Here is a 23,685-nt window from a genome sequence, read left to right as displayed (position 1 = left end):
AAGGTGAAATTAAGTCCAAAATTTTAAAGTTTTCAACTCTGCTTCCCAGAAGCGGTTGTTCACAGCTGACCTTATGCTTTGTATGATTCAATAGCGTCATGACTCATACTTGGTTATCTGCACACTTGGCTACACCCTGGTTGCACTCGGTTGCCCTTGGGCTGCACTTGGGAAGACCCTCGCTTACCTAGAACCAATCAGCTTAAAGATTAGCTGATAATACATTGTCTAGTTAGCCAAAAATGTAATATTGCTTTGTACTGCCCTCACCATGTCTTCAAAAGTTAGTTGTCTTTCTAGAAAAACCCTGCTGTGAGACCTTCTAGATGTCACAGTCAGGCTCCCGAGTCCTTACTGTGGCCCTGATCAGTCAGCTTGGAGAGGCGTTCAAATAAACCATCAATATCTAACTGAGACTGGAGTCTAAGTGGTCTGTACGGCTAATTTTTACAACAACATGAGGAAAAGAAGAACATATGAAAATCGAGGAGCGAAGTCTTGGAGCGGATTTTGCTCGCACTTGATCTTAAACTTCTCACCTTCAGAATTATAAGAAAATAGATTAAGCTACCTAGACTGTAGCATCTTGTTATATTAGCCCTGAAAAATAATACTCCACGTTTGAGCGCACCAATTAATGTAAAATCTAACCTGTATTTCTTTCCAAAAGAGTTTGCTTCTGTCATAAAATCCACCAAAATCTTGATACTGCCGTAGCAATTCAATAGGTGGTTGGGAGCCATAGTGATCCAGGCGGGGCATATTCAGGTCATCAACAAAAATCACAACTTGCTTGTTTCCTGGTGCTCCTGGCACAAGAGAAGGAATTTTAAAAGAATCACAATTTGTCCTTAGAAAATCACAAGGCCATTTTTTGTTGTTGTTGTTGTGGTGGTAGTTTAAAAACGATTTGTCCTCACAAAAATTCATGTTGAAGCTTGGTCCTTGGTGTAATGGCATTTCGGGCAATGAGGGATCTGCCCATCCACTGTCTGCCAGGAGATACCGACCTGACCAAGGCATTCACAGTGTCATGTCACCCTTAGTCTCAGAAACACGTGATGATGCTGGCTCCCCAGGGAGGCCTGGGCCTTTCCCTCTGCCCTCAGCAGATGTGCGGCCTGAGTGCACTGAGCATGAGGGAGGAAGGGAATTAACTTTCCACAGAAGGAAGCAGAGGGATACCACAGGTTTCAGATCACGAATAGCACCTCATCACCTCCACATGGTAAACTACTTTGATATCTGAAACCATCCCAATCCCATCAGTGGAAAATCCCAGGCAGTAGGGAGGAAGCACAGACGGGGAATTCCCCCTCTAGCATCCAGCTACAGCCCTGTGGTTGGGATGAATGCTGGGTGGCGATTCCAATGCACCTAAAGCTAATTCTGAATTAGCTTTCTCTGACACAGCTCTCTTCTGCCCCAGAGAAGCCATGTCGCAAGATCAGAGTGGGGAAGACACCTCAGAGAAGCATTCATAAAAATTTGGAGCTCATGAAAAAAACAAAAACCAAAACCAGACTGGCATCTGCTGCCCTGTGTCTAGCTAAGCAAGGAAAAGGGAACCAGGAGGAGGTGGTGAGGCAGTTGGTAACTCACTCTTGGTGCATGGATATCAGTGCATGGCTGACAATGTGAAAAGCAGCGGAGGTTCGGCCCTGTCAGGTACCATTCAGATGGCTGCTGAGTGAAGCGTGTAAAAGCTAGAGCTTGTGTTGCTGGAGGGTGGGAATGAATGGAGGCCGAGACCCTGAGATCACCCTCAGGGAACTTTGCAGGAAGGAGGTGGAGGCCCAACCCGTGAACTGCTCTTTAGGGATGCTCATGAGAGCTTGCTCCTGCTCACTTATTACATGGACAGTAATTTATTACATGGATAGTAATCCAGTCAGAGGAGCAGGGCCACACATGGAGACAATCTAAATGCCAGGAGGGCAAAACATTAGTCTATTCCATCTTCTCCTGACCTACACATCAGAACCTCTACAGGAAGAAAGAGCTACTAAGATCACCCCATGCTACCCTCCATGTCACTACCTAGAGGTGCACATCTGATTTACAACAGAGACGAGGGCTGACTTTCAGTCAGGTGTGGCATTGATGTTTTACATTGGCTTAGACTTAAAGTAGCTAAAGGTGACAGGAAAGTTACGATTTTTAAAAAAACCTAACTAGCTAATTAGAGAAAGAGATGCTAAAAGTTGGCCAAAACCACCAACTGTAGACAAACCTATACTCATGCTACTTCCAACCAAACCCAGAAACTCGGTATGCCATATATGAGGATGTTTGTTGGTTTTAAACAAATGAAAATCGGTTGAGGTTTGGGGGCCTTGGATGGACAGAAGGAAGCCACGGGGTGTCAGAGACTGCAGATGATCTGCTGAGGGCGGCTGTCACGATTAACCTTCACTTTGACTCCACCTGGAATGACCTAGGAGACATCCTTTCAGGTGCGTCTGTGAGAGTGTTTCCACAGAGGTTTAAGGAAGAAGAAATGATTGACCCTGAACGTGGCTGGCACCAGCCCATGGACTGGGATCCCACACTGAATGAAAATGAAAGATAAAAACCAGAGAAAGCAAGTTGAACAGCGGCATTCAGCTCTCTGATTCTTGACCACAGATGCGCTGTGACCACCATGCTTTCCCACCATGATCAACTGTCTCCCTGAAACCGGGAGCCGAAACAAATTCTTCTCCCTTTAAGCGGCTTTTGTCAGGTGTTTTGTCATGGTGATGGGAGGAGTAGCTGACACAGTGTGGGGGAATAAGTGACTTGCAGTTCACATTGAGATAGCTAGAGGAGGAAATGTCCACGAACAGAGACTTCTTACTTGGGCTCTGCACACACTTGTGTTGTGGCATGGCACCCGGGACCTGTGAGAGAGACCAGTGCTTTCCTTGGCCGAGTGGGCCGCTCACCACAAGGACGGCTCAGCTTGCTCTCTGTGTACGCAGCTTACTGGCTGGACGAGTGGTTGTGTGCAACTAAACTGCAATCTTGATTCTTACCTAGAATATTTTTTCTTTTTCTTTCCAGTTTTGATTCAATGATCTCTTGCGTCCTTGAAGATGAAGTTTGGGCAGAAAAATTTAGATAAACGGGGACATAGCCAGCTGATTCTTGAATTCTATTCAGCAAGCCTTTTGCAATAACAGACTTTGGATAAAAAAGAATATGTTAATTGATTTCATATTCAGTGTGATACCTTTTAAGCAGCCTCTGTTGGCCGTAATCCAGCAGAGTGAGTGAGAAGCAGCAGAGAAGAAGGAAGGCTGGATGTAGGCGAAACTGGTATTGTTTCACTGCGGCCGTTAATTTCAGTTACATCCATCAAGACCAAAGAAATACTCGAACCAGACCTAACTAAGGAGAAGTCACACCAAAATTCTTCTCTTACTATCCAGTCTAATTTGATAATGAGGCAGACCCACATTTCTTTGTTCTTTTCGAAATCTTTCAAAATTTGTATTTTTCTTTAGTGTGTGTGTTTATGTGCATATGAGCCTGCACATGTGAGGGTATCTTGTGTCATGGTACACATGAGTGGAGGTCAGAGCGCCTTCCACCTGTGGATCCTGGAGAGGGGACACAGGTAGCCAAGCTGCGCAGCAAGCCTCTTGACTTGCTGAGCCATCTTGCTGGCACACATCTCTTACAAATAACATGGAAGGTAAACAGGGAATCCGGGTTTGTGTGGACACCTCTATTTTCTTCTTCGTTTCTTCCCAGAATTGAAATAACACTGAAAGTGTGGTTGTGTCTGTTAAACTTAAATAAGAAACAGGACAGAATGATTGTCATCAGCAGTCCTTCGGGAACTCAATTGCCCTGGGCAGTTTCCACCCAGATGACCTGGAGCAACTGCAGAAATAAATACCTGGCCCTGAACTCACAGCCTGGTCTGTAACACCAACCTGAGGATACATTCAGAAACTGATAAACTCTGGGGGAAATCCCAGGGTCAGTATGGATTCTGCAGACTTAAATTCTTGAAAAAGTGGTACAGTAAATAAAAAGCAAATTTCCTGTGGGAACCCTGTGTTATTTCTGATGCTGAGGATCCTAGCTCCACAGGGCCTCAGTCTGACAGCACTTCCTGTCTGATGAGGCTTTCCTACCTTGCCGACTCCAGTCGTTCCGGTGAACAGCACCGAGTGCCTGACCGCCAGTAGCTTTTCCATGAGATAGCCGTAGCGCACCGTGTCTGTTGTAGGGACAAGCATCTCAAAGAACGGCACCTCCTTGCTGTACCTGAAGGTGGGTATGATCCGCTCCCAGGGGTCCAGACGCTTGGTATCAAAGTCGACATGAATGCTCCACAGATCTCCAGAATTGGGGAGCTGAAGTATAAAACCAACTGTCAATGGACAGCACCGACTCTCAGAAATAGATACATTCATGCGAAGCAAAGGTAGCAGAGAACGTGGATAGAGCTGAATTTCATTTTTCTCTTTAAGAATTTCTTCAAATACCAGAGGCTAATTGTTTACTTTATAAATTTAACTGCAGTGGGGATGCATTCGCTCGTGTGTGTGTATGTGTGTGTGTGTGTGTTGCTATGTGGGCATGGTATGGGTGAGTGCAGAGATGGGGGCCCTATTCTACCACTTTCTGCCTTGTTCATTCGAGACGGGGGTCTTGCTGAACCTGGAACTAGGTTGGTGGCTGGCAAGCCCCAGAGCTCTTCCTGTTTTCAGCTTACAGAGTGTGGGGATGAGATTTATTTACTTTACATATTTATTTTATTCATTTTTATTTATGTGTGTCTAACTTTCTGGATGTGCACCAGCCCAACCCCCTTGGAGCCTGGCACCTTAAAATCTGATAGTCCCTGGTAGTGTGGGCATCATGCTGAGAGCGCTCCCCACGTTGCTGGCTGAGAAACTCCAAGGAGAGATGACCCCTGCTGACTACTGCTCAGCGGGGAAGGAAGACAGGCAGTCCAGCTGGCCCGAATCCCACACAGGCACTATACCCCTTACTCTGTGTTCATTTAAGATAAGAGAAAGCACCTGCTTTCTCACCTTCATGCGGCAATCCAGGGCATGGTAGCTTCCACTCACATGGTGGCTTACAGTGATCTCTAACTCTGGTTCCAGGGTATCCAGCTCCCTCCTTTGGCTTCTGTGGGACTATATACATGTGGTAGGGCATACATGCATCCAGGCAAAACACCGAGACACATAAAATACAGGAAAACTCCACAAACACACCTACAGAGCCAACTAACCAGGGCCCAGGGAGGCTTGTGGAGACTGAAGCACCAACCAAGAACCATGCATCAACTGGCCCGAAGTCTCCTGCACAGATGTAGCCGATGGGCAGCTCTGGCTTCATGTGGGTTCCCTAGTAAGGGAAGTGGGGGCTGTCTCTGACATGGACTCTGTTGCGTGCTTTTCAGGGCTGTCTTGCCAGGCCATAGGGGGATAAGTCCTGATGTGACTTGATGTGCTGGGGAGGGTTGGGGGAGGAGTAGGGGAGGAGGGATAAGGGAAAGAGGGAGGGAGAGTGGGATTAAGAGGAGAGAAGGGGGGCTACCATTGGGATGTAAAGTGAATAAATAATAAATAAATGCACCTTTAAAATGAAACAAAAGGTGGTAAGGGAAAAAAATTCTTCCAACCCAACAGATTTGTACCTTGTATCTCAGAAACGTGCAAAATATGAAATTGCCAATACAAATCCTGCAGAAGGCAAAGATTATGGTGTAACTTAAATGTTATGAAAATAATTCTTCATTTGCTATAGGTGGCGCACACCTTTAACCCCATTGTCCAGGAGGATGATAAAGGCGAACATCTGAGTGTTAGATCAGCCTGGTCTATACAGTGAGTTCCAGGCTAGGGCTACATAGTGAGACCCTACGAAAAGAAAGAAATGAAGAAAGAACTCCACACCCACAACCTACAGTTAGACAGTTCAAAGACTTCAAGAAGGATTTGAACAGGATGAGTGAAGCAAGGAAATTAGTTCAGGTCCTAGATTAAAATATGGGTGAGAACACTAACAAAGTCGATAAGAAAGGACAACATGGGTGAAAAAACCTTACTAAGGAAACTGAGTCTGGAGAAGAATGGACAGAAATGTCGGAAATGGGAGAGTCAATCAATAAGCACACACAGAGAAGAGGTTTGCAAGCATTCTGTCTCTGCTGACTGGGCTGCATTGTGTTGGAGGCTGTCAGTACTCTAGGGATGAGACAGAGGATACGGGAGGCTGTGCCTACAATATTTGCCAACACTGTCCCATTTGATAAAAGGGACTTGAGCATCTGCAGACTTTGAACTCTTTGGCGGGGGGCGTACTGGAAGTTTCCTCAAGGACAACTATATGTACATATCAAATTTCATACAAATATATCCATTCACTACCATCTTGAAAACCCACAAGTACTGCTGTTTCTAGTTTCACCCAATAACACAAGGCACATTTGAATCTTTCTTCCGTATTTTCAAATCCCTCTGTGATGGGGAGGAGTCTACTCACCAGAGCATATTTGCTCGGTGCTGGGATGCATACGCAGTAGCCCCAGAATCAATGCTGATCAACGGTGAAAATACACCTGATAATCGGGACTCAGCATTCAGCTACGGCACTGGGCTTTACCGACCATCTGCCTTATCAACAGCAACAGCCTTGGAAAGCACACTGAAAGATTTCTTGTTTGTTTGTTTTTTATTTTTATTTTTAATGGAGTAATGCTGTCAGTGGCTGAAAAATGAGACCAGCTTTTTCAAATCCTCACAATGAATAGGACTAAAGCTCTTAAAGTTGTTTTTTTCTGTTCATGTATTTCTAGTTAAAATTACATTTTATTCTAGAATTCAAATCTCTAAGCTTACAACTACATTCTTTTCTGGAGTGTTTGTTTTATCACATGACTATTATTCTTCTATTTATAAAACAGAGAGGTCTTAAAGTTTTATCCTTAAAATTTAAAAATTTGAAGTGATGATGACAGCTCCACTTGGTCCTTACCCTGGCATCAGGATTGTCATCAAATTGTGATCTAATAAATGTATCAAAAGAATCCCAGTAATTTTCAGTTAAGTTTCCACCCAAAGACCACAAGTAACAGAACACAAAAGTCTGGCACAGTACAGTGTTCAGCTTCATTTGCTCCTGAAAAGACAGAGAGAAACAGCATGAATATCTTACTTGCTGATGGAAGGCACACTGTAACCTGTGAGGCCTGAGACTTCTCTCTTATTTAGACTCTGTGTTTAACAGGGCGTGGCGAATGTTTTATTTGGTGATCCACAGCGCGCTTCTTCTTTATTTACAGGATAGAAAACGATGAAAAAAAAATGAAAGACAGGCACAAGTGGGGAACACTGCTCCTCATGTTCTACCTCTGTGAGTAGCAGAGCAGACTGAGCATACATCCTGGAATATGTCATGGACCACAGGGTATTGGAGGCTGAGCACGGGACTAAACCACAGGCACCCACGCACCTCTAACTGTGAGTCTAATTGCAGCCATTAGTCTCGAGAACATTAAATTAAAAATCAAGTGGTCAAATTTCAGAAAATCTAGAGTTTTTATTAGCAAAGACTCTCATAGAACCGTAGCATTTTTATAGCTTTAGAAAAAGAAGGCTTCATGCAAGACAGATGAGATGTCTCAGTGGGTAAATGTACTTAAGCATGACAACCTGAGCTTAATCCCGGAGCTCCTAGTGGGAAGAGGACCAATTCCCAAAAGTTGTCCTGTAATCTCCACACATGAGCATCACACACACACACACACACACACACACACACACACACACAATTTAAAATCAAAACGGAACTTCATACCAATGACAAGATACCTCCTTCTTTGACAAGTAGCAAAGACTCCAGTAGGCAACAAAGCGTGGTCACTTTGCTGATGTCCACCTGTGGGATAGCTTGGCTGCACTTTTTGTTTACAAACTGTAACCCTTCTTCAACATGACGATTGAAAAGGTTCAATAAATATTCTTCGGTTTCCTCATTCAGCTGAAAATGAAACAGATAAATGTTTTACTACATTCTTATTGAAGGTAAAGCATACATACATATATATGTAGTTACATTTAGAGAGAGGGTGCTTAAAATCCACACATCTAGAATATTAGGAAGCCTTTAGATCAAAGGATTTTGGCATCACAGCATCACACAACATAAAACAAAGTCCACGGAAACCCATGGCTCATCAGGGGTTCACAGAGGACATACCAGGCAATGAAGACTGCACTGTACTTCTTGGTTTTGTGATGAGTTCAGAGGTTTCACTTTATGATTAGTTCTTAAAGTGCCAGTGCATACATTACACACCAGTGCTTGCTGATAGCCTTTCACAGCTAAGAGCAATGAAGAAGAGTAAGCAGAGATGGCAACACCTCAGGAAGGTGGAAGGGATAATTTCCAAAGACTTAAAAGTGAGTTTGGCCCTTATTATTTAATATTGTGTTAGAAGCTCAAGCTAACATGGCAGGACAATAAAACTAAAGATTTACAGATTAAAAAGGAGGAAGTAGAGGTTGGAGATATGGCTTGGGGGATAAGGACACATATTACTCTTGTGGAAGACTACAGTTTGGTTCTAGTGTTTTAGTAGGCTCACAACTGCTTATAACTGCAGCTCCATGGCATCTGATGCCCCTTTCTGGCCTCCCTCCCACACAGTCACTCACACTAACACACACACTCATAACACACTCACACATACCCACTAAAAACTGAAAAACACCCATGACATTTAAACCTAAAATATAAAAATTTTTAAAGAGAAAAGAAAATGTAAATGTAAAACTGTCTTTATTCAAAGATGGCAGTATTATCAAACCTACACAATTTTTTACAGACCTTGAAAGAAAAATTCTCAACTTCAAATGGAAAAACAAAACCCCCAGAATTTCCAAAACGATCCTTTACAACAACAGATCCTCTGGAGGTATCTCCATCCCTGATCTCAAGCTGTACTACAGAGCAACAGAAATAAAAACTGCATGGTATTGGCAAAGAAACAGAATGGTGGATCAACGGAATGGAATAGAAGAGCCAGAAATAGACCCACACACCTATGGATATTTGATTTTTGACAAAGAAGCCAAACCATTCAACAGAAAAAAAGACAGCATCTTCAACAAATGATGCTGGTCCAACTGGATATCTACATGCAGAAAAAAATGAAACTAGATCCATATTTATCACCCTGCACAAAACTAAGGTCCAAGTGGATCAAAGACCTCAACATAAAACCAGACACACTAAATCGGTTAGAAGAAAAAGTGGGGAAGAGCCTAGAACTCATTAGCACAGGAGACAACTTTCTGAACAGAACACCAACAGCACAGGCTCTAAGATCAACAATCAATAAATGGAACTGAAAAGCTTCTGTAAAGAAAAAGACACTGTCATCAGAACAATATCAACAGCCTACAGACTGGAAAAGGATCTTCACCAACCTTATATCTGACAGAGGGCTGATATCCAGAATATATAAAGAACCAAAGAAGTTAAAAAGCAACAAATCAAGCAATCTAATTAAAAAATAGGGTACGGAGCTAAACAGAGAATTCTCTGTAAAGGAATATTGAATGGCAGAGAAACACTTAAAGAAATGCTCAACGTCCTTAGCCATCAGGGAGATGCAAGGCAAAACGACCCTGAGATCTCACCTTACACCCATCAGAATGGCTAAGATCAAAAACTCAAGTGACAACACATGCTGGAGAGGATGTGGAGAAAGGGGAATCCTTCTCCATTGCTGGTGGGAATGTAAACTTGTACAACCACTTTGGAAATCAATCTGGCACTTTCTCAGACAACTAGGAATAGCGCTTCCTCAAGATCCAGCTATACCACTCCTAGGCATATATCTAAAAGATGCTCAAGTACACAACAAGGACATTTGCTCAACCATGTTTGTAGCAGCTTTATTCACAATAGCCAGACCCTGGAAACAACCCAGATGTACATCAACAGAGGAATGGATACAGAAATTGTGGTACATTTACATGATGGAATACTACTCAGCAATTAAAAACAAGGAAATCATGAAATTTGCAGGCAAATGGTGGGATCTAGAAGAGATCATCCTGAGTGAGGTATCCCAGAAGCAGAAAGACACACGTGGTATATACTCACTTATAAGTGGGTATTAGACCTATAAGATAGGATAAACATACTAAAATCTCCACATTTAAAGAAGATAAACAAGAAAGAGGATCTGGGGTAAGATGATCAATCCTCACTTAGAAAGACAAATGGGATGGGCATTGGAAGTAGGAGAAAACAAGTAACAGGACAGGAGCCTTCCACAGAGGGCCTCTGAAAGACTCTATCTAGCAGTGTGTGTCAAAGCAGATGCTGAGACTCATAACCAAACCTTGGGTAGAGTGCAGGGAATCATATGAAAAAAGGGGAAGTTAGTATGACCTGGAGAGGACAGAAGTTCTACAAGGACCAAATATATCTGGGCACAGGGGTCTTTTCTGAGACTGTTTCTCTAACCAAGGAACATGCATGGATATAACCTAGAACCCTTGCTTGGATGTAGCCCATGGCAGCTCAGTATCCAAGTGAGTTTCCATAGTAAGGGGAACAGGGACTGTTTCTGACATGAACTCAATGGCTGGCTCTTTGATCTCCCCCAACCCCAAGGAAGGAGCAGCCTTGCTAGGCCACAGAGGAGGACATTGCAGCCAGTCCTGAAGATACCTGATAAGCTAGGGTCAGATGGAAGGGGAGGAAAACTTCCTATCAGTGGATTTAGAGAGGGGGAGGGAGGGAGGACATGAGGGAGGGAATGAGGGAGGGGGCTACAGCTGGGATACAAAGTAAATAAACTGTAATTGATATAAAAAATAAAAATTTTATTAAAAAAACAAAGATGGCAGTATTATATACATATAAAATCTTCCCAAACTAGCAAAATAAAACTAAAACTAAGAATCAATTAAATGGAAAAATATTAGGTCACTGTAGGTCACCGGCTAATCCATGATATAAGGAAGACAATTACTTCCTTATATACTAGCGTGAACAACTGGAATTTATGTTTAAAATACATGATTGCATTATATTAGCAACAAGAATCAATTACTATAAATCAACCAAAACATATGCTAGATCCCTAGAAGAAAATTCATGATATTCTGACGAAGAAAACCAAAGGCTTAAATAGTGAGCTATACCACGTTCATAGATAGAAGGAGTAAATAAGTTCCAGAGGTCAGCTCCACTAAATTTCATCTATAAATTAACTCTATAAAAATCTCAAACATCCAGAAAGTTATTTTGTATATAATACCAAACTAAGGTTTGTATGAAAAGACAAAAACCCAAGAACAGGCAACAAAATACTGGGTCGTTGGTTCCATCTGTGGTGGCTTGATTGTCCATGGTAGACTCATGTTTAAACACTTGTTTCCCAGGTGGAGGAACTGATTAGGAGACATGGCCTTGTTGGAGGAAGTGTGTCTCTGGGGATGGGCTTTGAGGCTTCAGCAGCCCACACCATTCCCATTGTCTCCCTCCCTCTGTGCCTCATGCTTGCGGCTTGGGATATAAGCTCTCAACTACTGCTGTGCCATGTCTGTCTGCCCAATGGCACGCTCCGTACCATGATGGCCATGGGCTCACACTCTGACACTGTGAGAAATTCCCAGTAAACGGCCTCTTCTATACGTTGCCTTGGCTGTGGTGTTTCTTCACAGTAATAGAAAACTAACTAAGACCCCAAGATTTGGGGCAAAATAAAGATAATTTGAATATATATTCAAAATATACATAGACAATGTGTGTATATATTTACACACACACACACATATATATGTATATACATACAAAAGTATGTATAAAAATATATACATATACACACACACATACACATTTGGTAGGCTGAGGCAGGAGAATTGTGAGTTAAAGGAAATAGAGGCTACATCATAAGATCCTGTCTCCAAACAATGTCCCAATGTAGCACAGACTAAAGAGTTCAGAATAGACCTGTGCAAATATAGCGAACATTTCCTGAACAAAAAAAAAAAAAACAAATGGTAAAGCTAGACTTGGTAGTTCACACCTATAATCCCAGCCCTTGGGAGGTAGAAAGGTCAGGTGTTCAAGGCCATTCTCAGCTACATAATAAGTTTAGGAGTAGCCTGTGCTACATGAGACCCTGTCTGAAAGAAACAAAACAATAATAATAATAATGCAAAGGTATCCCAGTACATGAGATGTTTTCCTTAAAAAGAACTTTTACACTTATAGTTCTCAATAAGATGATTTCACCTATTACCAGGTGATGGTGACATTGGTACACATGCATCTATTATATCTTTCTACTTAACAATCTCCATCTTCTTGCTCTTTATTGTCAGTCCCTATACTACCTTTGGAATTTTAAAACATTTTGTTACAAAATGAGAAAATAAGGCAAAATGAAAAGTATCATGAAACCAAATGAAGAGAGATACTGACCTTAAACCCTTTATAAATATGAACTCAATATATATATATATTTATTTAATGTTTATATATATATATAAAACATTAAACTTATAGAAGATGGGGATGGGGGAAGAGGGAGGAAGGGTAGGGCTGGGAGAAGATGAGGGGGGGCTATGATCAGGATGTAAAAGGAATAAATTAATTTAAAAAGTATAGAAGATAATATAAGACAGACTGAGATGACTTTGGGTTTGAAAATGGGTTTTTAGATGTAACATAATACTATTATATGTGAAAAACAACCTGATTTTAGACCTCATAAAAGCGTCGGGGGCTGGGAGAAGGCTCAGGGTTGAGAGCACTCACTGCTCTTGGAGAGGAGCCAGGCTCCATTCCCAGAACCTACCCAGTGGCTCACAGCCACCCATACGCTCTAGTTCCAGGGAATCTGACAACCTTTTGTGACTTCTGTGGACACAAGACATGCATGTGGTACTCAGACATGCATGCAGGCAAAACACTCACACACATAGAATAAGCAAATCTTAAAAAAAAAAAAAATCTGCTCTGTAAAAGACACTTGTTAGGGGGACGAAAACGGAAAGATTATATTGTCTGAAGAGATACCAGAGTACTGTTAAGATAATAAAAGGCCACAGCCTGGGAGAAAACATTTCCAAAAGACATAATTTGATAAAAGATTTGTATTAAGATGTACAAAGATCCCCCCACGTCAAAAGGGCTGTACATGGTCCAGTCTAAGAACATCATATGAACTGAGGCTGTGCTATTCTTGATAGCAACAATAAGAGCAGATAACCCCAGTTAAGAAGTGGGTGAAACTGGTCCCTAATACAGACCTCAGCAAAGACGACACAGAGGTGCAAACACGACGCCAAAGCGCGCTCTAGTGTCTGCAGACTGAGACAAGAGTCTTTCGTACCCGGGGAACCGAGACAGACAAACAAAACAGGCAAATTATGGTAAATATTTAAGCAGCAGGAACTCTCTTTCACTGCTGGTGCGAATACAAGATGGCACAGCCACTGTGGGAGACAATCTGGAGACTTCTTATGAAGCCAAGTATACAAATTAATCAAAAATTCAAGGGAACCCTGTACGCTCATGCCTATAACCGTTTTATTGATAATTTCTCAAAGTCTAGGCATCCAAAATGTCTTTTAGGAGGTGAAGGAATAAATGAACTGTGGTATGTCCACACAATGAAATATTATTACTTAATGTTAGAAAGAAATGGGAAGAGGGCTGGAGAGATGGCTCAGTGGTTAAGAGCATTGGCTGCTCCTCAAGAGGACCCAGGTTTAATTCCTGGCACCCATGTGGCAGCTCACAGCTGTCTGCAACTCCAGTTCCATGGGATCCGATACACACACACACACACACACACACACACACACACACACACACACACAGGGCTAGAGTGACTCACCTTTGTGTAAGGGAACACAAGCCCGACAAACACAGACACAGGGAGGCATGGGGGGCTGTCCGGCTCCACTTACTTTTTCAGAGATTCTGTTCATCCAGGTTTTCACATAAGGCATCCACTTGAGTTCTTCGGGATCTACAAACACCATTCCACATCGGCTGACAGTGGCAGGGGATGCCACCCTGAGATCTTGTACCTGAAGTTGAACAGGAAACAGCTAATAGGGGCCTTGCATATCTTTTTAACTTGAATACTAAGCACCCTCTTAAAGTTTAAGCTAGCATGGGAGGGGATTATGTGGAAAAGAGTGGGAGAGAGCACGCAGTTTGGAAAGGAACAGGAATGTTAGGTGATGGTTTAAGGTAGAGCACATCCTCTGTCTCTGTCTCTGTCTGTCTCTCTCTACAGAGTGTGCCTGCATAGTCTGGTCTGAAACTTATAGAGATCCACCTGCCTCTGCCTTCCAATAGCTGGGATTAGAGGTGTGCTCCACCACTCCTGGGGTGTCATCTGATTCTTAAGGGTACGAAACAGGCACTGTCTTTCCCCCTTGCTTTTATTCTATTTACCTTTTGTCATTCTTTTACCTAAAATCTAGCCACATATAACACATACAGCAGATATTATACATAGTTCACGGATGGTGAGAGTACGGGTGGTATTTTCTCTGTGTTTTTGTAGTTGTGTTTGAACCTCACCCTTCTTACAATCCCTCATGAAGAGAAGGTTGTGTCCATTCCTGGCACAGTGGGACACTTTCTTTTACCTAGAAATTAAAATGATGTAAGCCACATCCATATCTGCTTTCAAAAGAAAGCAAGGGATGCTAGAATCAATTCTACTTCTATTTCATAGAGAAATGGGAACATCTCACAGGTGTTGTCAATCTGTTACAAGGGGTAATTTAATGAGTGCTCAGCAAGTAAACAAAAGCTTCAGATACACGGTGAAAACAGTGTATCGCTGAGAGGTCTTCGCGGTGGCGCGTGACTCCGACGAACATTTTACTTCCGGGTGAACCACGCGCTTACCTCAAAAAGCATGTGGATCTGAGGTGTGAGTTTAATCCTTTCGCTGTTGGCCAGGCAGAGCATCTTGTTGTCGTCCAACACTGTGTTCATGTTTTCAATCCAAAGGGCGTCCACGGGCCCGTCACTGATGATCCACTTGTGATCTTCTGAAGTGTCGTTCACAGCGGCTCGGACACTCAGTGCCATCAGACCATCCTTCCATTCCAAGGTCACGTTATTCACTTCTCCATATAGCTCGCCCATTGTGATTGATTTCGGATTAAGAACGTAGGTTTTGACCGGCTGGTAGAAGGGATTGCCTGTTTTGAGCTTTTCCAGATTTCCTAACGTTTCTGCTAACACTTGGTAAACGGTGGTCTTGCCGCCTCCTGTGGGCCCCACTAACATTACGCCGTGCCTCACCAGCATGGTTTCATACAACTGTATCACCTTTTTGACCATACATAACTCAGGCTGAAGGTTTTGTCTCGTCATGACGTCCACAATTGTCGACTGCAAAATGCCATAGTCGTGTTCCGGGATTTGGACTCCAGGGAAAAGATCAGATATGATCCCACTGACGAAACAGAAACGACATCAGTTAGGAGCCCCGCCATTCCTGCTTTCCCACACATGTCATCAGCAACAGAGTGGTCTTCTGGCTGTTACAGCACAATCCTGTCCTGGGCTGTGCCAGGAGCCAACCTTTTTGCTGAGCTCTTGTGTGTTCTCATATCCTGTGCAGCAGATCAATGTTTTTACTGCAAAACAGGACTTCCTTCAGGATGACTAACAGGACTTATTTCTATATCGCCCACAGTGCATGGAGTACAGTACCTAACTAATGGACTGACCAATAGATTTAAAACTTTCATTTCAGTGTTTTCCTAATGCATTATATGTGCTTATGACTCTATGTGGATATTGAGAAAAATATGATGGAGACCAAAATAGAAAATCAGTAGTGGTTTTGGGAACCAGGTATAGGGTGACTCCATTTAGATTTTTTTCTATAAGGGTGTATGTGTGTACACACACACACACACACACACACACATTTAGGAAACCTCTAGAGTAGTAAGCTTACATAGGCTAATTCCAAAGGTCTTTAGAGTTAGCCATCCCCCCACATGCCTCCTCTACCACGCTCTCTCACTCCTACCCCCGTTTATCCTTCCGGATCCACTGTCCTGCTTAACCATTTAGACCACGGTGCCCTTTCTCCCCTCCCCCCATGGCTCTCTCCTACTTTCCCCACGGACCAGGCTACAGCATAGACCACACACCCAAGAGTATATGGACAACACAGACTGGACTTGCTCGCTTAAAGGAAAGTCATACAATTAGGTGGGTTGCACGAGGAAGGGAATCTGGGGTAGCTGGGGAAGCGGGTGAATGTGATCAAAACACATTGAATAAAAACTTCAAAAGACAAACTCTCACAAATAAAATAGAAAATTTGTACTAGCTAAAAAGGGAGGAAGTGGAGAGCTGTGAAAATTCTGAGACACAATTGAGAGAGGACATCCCTGTGGGAAGAAGTAGGCGAGGTCACCACCACACGACGGAGACGAGGCTATGTGGGAGACACACACACACACACACACACGGAAGTGTGGCATGAGAAAAGTGAACTGCTGGCAGCAGCTCTCAGCCCAAGTGCGGAGACTCCTGGGGGGGGGGTCACATATCAGATATCCTGCACATCAGATATTTAATTTATTATTCATACAAGTAGAAAATTACAGTTTTGAAGTAGCAGCGAAATAAATGTATGGTGGAGATCACTGTAACAGGAGGAAGAAGATTAAGGGTCGCAGCGCTAGGAAGGTTGAGAACCACGGGTTGAGAGGAACAAAGGAGACTAATGAGAGAGAGGGAGGTGCGGAAGGACACAGGGAATGTGCTTAATGTACGATACGGACTTGTAGGAAAATGCCCTTATGTAACACGGTACCGTGTACACTGCAAATTTCAAAGAAGAAATATTTAAAGTTAGAGTAAAAATTATAGTTTTATTTCCCCAAATGAAGACATACGGTGGAAAAAAGTACCAGATGGAAGTAAAAGGCATAAATTTTGCACACCGTGGTAAGGGGGTCTTTCTGAGGAAGACAGAAAGTTTACAACTATAAAAAGTTGATTAATTAAAAAGTAAAACTGGCCAGGAGTGGTGGTGCAAGGGTTTGATCCCCAAGGAGGCAGAGGCAGGTGGATGGCTATGAGTTCAAGGCCAGCCTGGTCTACAAAGCAGAGTCTAGGACAGCCAAGGCTACACAGAGAAATCCTATCCCAAAAAACAAAAAATAAATAAATATAAATAAATAAAACCAAATATACAAAAGTGAACTTCAGTGGGATAGAAGGCTTCATACATACACTTAGCAAACAAATGGCAGTCCATATCTGTAATCTCAGAGCTCAGGAAGCTGTGGCAGGAGGAGCACAAGTTCAAGGTCAGCCTGGGCTGCAAGTGAGATCCTGCTTCAACCCTCTCCTCCTCAAAAAAAGAAGGAATGAGAGACTAAACAGATAGCTCCCCTGTTTTGAGTTTGAGGTTTTGAGTTCCTATAAATGTAAGTAAAAGAGCATCATGGGAAAATGACCAAAGAATAACAAAATGCTAACAGACCCGGGAAATGACAGTCGAGGAAGCAGGTAACTGAAGACCCCACATATGAAAGTAGTCTCGGTCTTTGGCCACTCTTTACATTTGAGGGGAAATCAGCATTTTCACAAAACCATTTATTTAACTATAAAAGGACAAAACCTTTTTGGAGTCAACAGGATGGAATCTACTTAAATTAAATGTTTGCAGGACTGGGGAGATGGCTCAGCAAGTAAAGTGCCTGTTTGGATCTCTGGGAGCAATGTGAAAAAGCTATGTCGTGATGCACAACTGTAACTCAGTACCAGGAAGGAGTAAACGGGCAAAGACAGACAGATCCCTGGAGTTCGTCGGCAAGCAGGCCCAGCCAAACCAATGAGCTTCAGGTTCACTGAGAGAACCTGCCTCAATAACAACGTGGAGAACAACTGAGGAAGACATTGCACATACATGCACATGCGTGTGCGTGCGCGCACACACACGCACACACACAGAGTCTGTGGCACAGAAAACCTGCTTCAAGGGATCTCTCTCTCTAACAGAAACATGATAACTTTGTGAAGGTATATGCATGGAAAGTAATATTCAAATATCGACACCAAGACAATGAAACGTGGCTCAGCTAATGTTCACACAGTTACAATCCAGTCTGGAAACCTTGGCTGCTTAGTCAAGTGGGGCTGCATTATAATGGTGCAGAGGGGATGGGTGGGGAGGACAGATGGGCGGTGTGCTCCCATCTTCTCCCTTGGACACTCAAGGTCCCAAACCTACACACCAGGAAATGGAACAAGCATGCTGCCAAGTGTGGCGGGGATAGCAAAATTAACAGAAGAGCTGACAATGGTGGCTTGTGGGGACTGGGAAGTGATGAAAGGCAAGAAAGCGTAGATTTCTATAAGGCTAATTTATACAATATTTTGTTTTTTTAAAGTCTGTATACATACAACTTAGAGAAACAAAATTAAACAAATTTTAAAAAGAACTGTTAAAGCAGTCATGTTTATGTTAACTTTCAAGCCTGACTTGTTTTTCAGACTAGAAAATTGTTAGGTCAGGAATTTGTAACCAAATGCCAATTTATAAAATGACACAATTTGGTGATCAACATTTTGAAGAAACAAAAGGTGATTAGAATAGCGTTGTGAGTTTAGGTCATACTTTTGCTCTTTTGAGATAAGTCCCGTGTATCTGAGGCTGGCCTTCAACCCCTGATCTTCCTGCCCCTCCCATGCGGTGAGCTTGTAGGTGAGTCTGTCCCTGTCTTAAAGGGCTGCACACATGTCCGGAAGAGCTGAGAAATGCATGGTTTTAAGGACAGAAAGCCCTGAGCCCTTTCCCTCTGTGCGGCGCCGCGAGCTCTGGGAACTTGCCTGAACAGGAGAGCGTCATCTGTTAAGAACTTCGGTAAGTTGGAGTCCCGCAACGCTCTAATCAGGACCACGTCTTCGCTTAGGTCTGGGTTCTCTCTTTTCAGAGATCTAAATTCAAGAGAGTCGTTATGATGACAGTGAAAGCATGGAGGACAATGGACCGTTCTAGGCCTGTGGGTCAGGGGCTCCGCTGAGATTCCTATGTGTGCTGACCACGCCTATCACAGCACATCGACAAGTTCTTCACTGGCTCCCCTCCCGGATCAATCTAGACTCTGTCCAGTACGAATGTAGGATCCTGTGAGTGTATCATAATGGCTCACGTCTCTGTCATTTTCTGTCCTCTCTGTCCAGAATGCCCTGCCTTTCTCTTTTGCCTGCTCTTTTAAAAAACTACTGATTTTATTTTTATTTATGCATGTATGTATGTGCCAAAGTAGGCCAAAAGAGGGCTGTCAAATTCCCTGGATCTGGAGTAAGGCCGTAGTGAGCTGTCCAGTGTGGGTGCTGGGCCCAGTGTGGGTGCTGAGAAGCAAACTCTAGAAGAGCAGAAAGTGCTTTTAACTGCTGAGCCATCTCTCCAGTCGCTTGTCTGCACTTCTCCCTTCGGAAGCAGCCTAGTTAGTTACCCTCTTCTCTAGAAAGCTGCTAAAAGGCTAGTTTGTCTTCCTCAGGCACAGCCCTGTTGTTGCCCTCAGCACATCAGATAGAGAGATGACTGCACACTTGTCCGCCTCACCCAGAGAGATGCTGTTGTGCTCTCTGAATGCAAATGGGTCTGAACGTGCTGGATCCCTGGTTCTTACACAGCAATGCTGTAAAGAAGGGCTGTACCGGATCTGGTGGCTAAAGTAAGGGACAGGGAGTGGGGATAGCAGTGAGATTTGTGCCAAGGGGCCTGCATGCACTGAACTGGGTTCAATGAGTCCAGTCTGAGAGGCAGAGCTATAGAGACCAGATTATCTCATTTCAGGCTCTGGGTAAGTTAGAGACTATGGATGTGCTGCTCCTAGTAGTCATAAAGTAGTCATTAGACCGGAAATGAGAGTCTCCTTTGCCAGTGAGTAGGAAAGACCTTAGTTTTGAACTTGAACCTTTGCTGAGAAGTCAGAGACATAATCATGGACTGAGAATAAACAACCAACTTCCGTTTAACCCTTGGGGTTGTTTCAGGCAACACGGGATTCACCTCCCAGCCTGTGCCTATCAGACTGAGAGCCTCTGAGTCAGCCAGATGGTTACCAAGGCTTTTTAAAAATAGATTTCATTTTATCTTTAATTGTATGCAGACGGTGTACATGGGGATATGTGAGAGTGAGTGCAGTGCCATGGAGTACAGGAACGGGTACAGGATCCCCTAGAACTGGGATTACAGATGAGTGTGAGCTATCTGACCTGGCTGTTGAGAGCCAAACGCAGGTCCCTTTGGAACAGCAAATCTTCTTTTTTAAAAATTTTCGGTATTTATTTATTTACTTTATGTATGAGTGCTCTATCTGCATGTACACTTGCATGCCAGAAGAGGGCACCATATCCCAGGATAGATGGCTGTGAGTCAGCATGTGGGTGCTGGGAATTGAACTCAGGATCTCTAGAAGGACAGGCAGTTCAGTTAACTGCTGAGCCATCTCTCCAGCCCAGCAAATGTCCTTAACTACTAACCCATCTCTCCAGATGCAGTAACGGCTTTTGTTCTCTGAAACCCGGTGCAGTTGAGGAGTTCTGGAGAGTACGGGTTAGTTAGAGTCCACAGTATAGACTTACCACTGGGTCACCGGAGTGACAAAGGAGGATTCCCACAACAGCAGCAGCCCATGTTATTACACTTGATCTCCATCACACATTGCTCTCAAAGCCTTTGAGTCACCCATTTAAAGTTGATTATGAGTTTCACTCATGTCTACCTCTCCCTAGCACCTCCCCCGTCTGTGTGTCTCTGTCTGTCTGCCTCTCTCCCCACTCTGTGTGTGTGTTTCCGTGTGACCACATGCGCATGGTGACCAGAGGACAACCCTGAGTGTCATTACTCAGGAGCCACCCGCCTTGTTTTTTGAGTCAGGGTCACTCACTGGCCTGCAGCTTACCAGGTCAGGTTCACTGGCTGGCCAGTGAGCAGCAGCAGGCAAACCAGGCTGGTGCGGTTTGCCTGCTGCTGCCTCCTCAGCACTGCGACTGTAAGCATGCACAGCCGTGCCCGTCTTTTTTATGTGGCCTCTGAGGATGGGCCTTATATTCTCATGGGCAGCACTTTACTGACTGGGCTAACGCCCCTTGGGTTTCTTACCCAGCCATGACCAGCACCGACTTGACGGCTCTCATGCCAAAGTCATAGTGATCCTGCTGGGACAGCTGCTCGCTGCAGAGTTTGTACATCTGTGTCATCTTTCTCGCTAGTATTTTACTCGATTCAAATCCTTCAGAATACAGAATCACCTAGGAGAGAAATGGAAGGTGGTGTTTCACATTGTCTTGCCTGCAACATATCAGCCTAATACGGACATACATCTACCCTAGGCATCACATCTTTACACTGCTCAGTGAGGAGACAAAGATACCAGCGAGTGGCAGTGATGGGACCAGCCACCCAACACTCCTGCTCCGATGTTCGGGTTTCATTCAGTGCACCTGCCATTCTAGTCTGCTGCTCAGCTTTGAAAGGTCAGAGGTAAGCTGCCTTGCTTTCCCCACTTGGAGTCTCCTGTGCTCTTATTGTGGAGCAAGGCTATTTGTCACAGCTAAAGGCATTTGCTGACGAGAAGCCCTGACTATTCATCTGTGACAGTAATGGGAAGCATGCCCACAAGACTGGACTTTGAAACTCCTCCAATTCAGGACTGAGTAACACAACAGGGCAAAGTGGGAGACATGAGCACATTGTTGAACCTGCCAGAGAGAGAAGGGATGCAAAGGCATTGCTTTTTTAAACTGTCCTCTGCTCTGCCATACCCACAGGAGATACAGGACTCCTCTGAATGCTTCAAGCGTTATGCTAATTCAAGTTGAAATTTCTCCAGTGTTGGTCTAGTCTAGCGGTAATCAATTCCTTTTACTTCAGGTAGAAGATTCTTTAATAATTCAAAGGAATGTATTAGCCACAGGAGTCACGGGTGCTTTCTGAGAAATCCCATTCTAAAAGGGGAAGTGCCCATCGATGGAAAACGCTGCACAGAGCTCAAGGGAGCTTTCTGAGTTCTGAAAGGAAGCCCTGCATTTTAGTCTTGGTGCCAGACAGCTGAATCTCTGTGCAAACATTTGCTCATATCCTCGTGAGCTGTGTGTACTTTTACCTCCATTAAACATACTTTGAGAAACGCATGGAAAACTTACACACATGGATTCTTAGCTGGGGTGAAAGAGCAAGAATGTTCAAATAAAAGGTCTCCTTGATAGACAGAAACAATAAATAATCATGCTTAATTTATTACGGATTACTGGTTTTTACTTAAACTGTTACAGACTATAAATCATGATTAATACAGCTTTGACTGGACAGTACTTCCTTTTTTTCTGTTTCTGTTTCTGTTTTGTTTTGTTTTGAGATGGCCTCACTCTATTACCCAAGCTGGTTCTGAACTCACAGTAATCCTTCTGTCTTAGCCTTCTGAGTATTGGGATTACAGGCATGAGGCACCAGACTGGGCTTCCAATTATTCTTGACTTTAATTAAATTTATATCCAAAGTGAAATGAAGATAATGCTGTCTTTTTAGAACTAATCCCAACATTTTAACGCCTAGAGATGAACTGATTAAATCCTAGTAACTGAGTCAATTCACATACATTGATTCTTTCCATGTTTAGGAGTCTGTTATACTCTATAAACTGTTGAGGGCATTCTGGATATTTGCAGTAAGACTGAAAACTACACGAGCATGCAAAATGAAACATTCTCTGTTTACCTAAATCTACGCTCAGGGTGAGCAATAATGGGCAGCCGTTGCTTGGATGCTTAGAAAGTAAGATGGTGAGAAAGTGAGATGGTGACAGTTGTCAGCCTGTCACACTCTAGGATCACCTGGGAAGAGGGATTGTCTATATCAGGTCGGCCTGTGGTTATGTCTCCTGGGGGTTGTCTTGATTGCTGAGGGTCAAGACCTGGCCATCACAGGCAGCACCATTCCCTGGGCCTGGGGCCTGGGCTACATGAGTGGCTAAGTGAGTACAAATAAGCAGGAGTGCACTCATTTCTCTCTGCTCATTTCTCTCTGACATGACTCACTGTTCTAACTTCCTGCTCCCTTTTCTTAGCAGGTTTGATGAATGACAATCTGGAATTATGAGCTAGAATCAATCCTTTCTCTCCTAAATTGCTTTTAGTTGCATTTTATATCACAGTAACAAAAAGGAAACTAGGAAATAAAAGAAGCTTCTGTCTTGGCAGAATCAGATGGCAAGTAAAACAAATCATGCTTCAAACCTTGCTTCATTATAGTCTGAAGCTCACCTCTGCAATCAGGGCGTAATTGGGAACCATCATAGCAAAGGGTCTGAACAGGGCTTTCAAGTTGTCTGGCAATTCCGTTCTGCCTGCATAGCCAGGATTCATGGTGATGAAAGCTGCACAGGTCATAACCAGCTTGATTTCCCGTCCCTCGAACATGAATCTGGAGAGCTGTTCACAGAGAAGGTAAAAATGGGCAATCCTCTGAGTGCTTGCAAGTTCTTTCACACAAATCATCACTTGAATCAGAGAGGTAAGGAAAGGCGGAGGAGAGCACATCGAATCCCGCTGTGGGACCGAGGAAGCTTTCTCTTGATCTGCCTGTTTCCTGTCTCTTCGGAGTTCACTGTTTACTGCTCCCTGCCTTGCCTTGCC

General features: G+C 43.6%; 1 protein-coding gene across 1 annotated transcript in view; it reads right to left on the bottom strand.

Annotated features, from left to right (window-relative positions):
* The window catches only part of Dnah6 (dynein axonemal heavy chain 6), a 198,328-nt gene that overhangs the window by 93,579 nt on the left and 81,064 nt on the right, over positions 1-23,685 (bottom strand). The window contains exons 31-40 of the mRNA XM_060383520.1: positions 23,314-23,481; positions 21,155-21,303; positions 18,871-18,978; positions 14,911-15,466; positions 13,953-14,075; positions 7,810-7,992; positions 6,988-7,131; positions 4,128-4,349; positions 3,018-3,165; positions 652-809 (exon numbers count right to left, since the gene is read on the bottom strand). Coding sequence (XP_060239503.1) covers positions 652-809; positions 3,018-3,165; positions 4,128-4,349; positions 6,988-7,131; positions 7,810-7,992; positions 13,953-14,075; positions 14,911-15,466; positions 18,871-18,978; positions 21,155-21,303; positions 23,314-23,481 — 1,959 coding nt within the window. The remainder of the gene's footprint in view (positions 1-651; positions 810-3,017; positions 3,166-4,127; positions 4,350-6,987; positions 7,132-7,809; positions 7,993-13,952; positions 14,076-14,910; positions 15,467-18,870; positions 18,979-21,154; positions 21,304-23,313; positions 23,482-23,685) is intronic.

This window comes from Meriones unguiculatus, chromosome 5 (assembly GCF_030254825.1).
Source record: "Meriones unguiculatus strain TT.TT164.6M chromosome 5, Bangor_MerUng_6.1, whole genome shotgun sequence".
In the NCBI taxonomy this organism is placed as follows: Eukaryota; Metazoa; Chordata; class Mammalia; order Rodentia; family Muridae; genus Meriones; species Meriones unguiculatus.
This window is presented reverse-complemented; position numbering and strand designations above follow the sequence as displayed.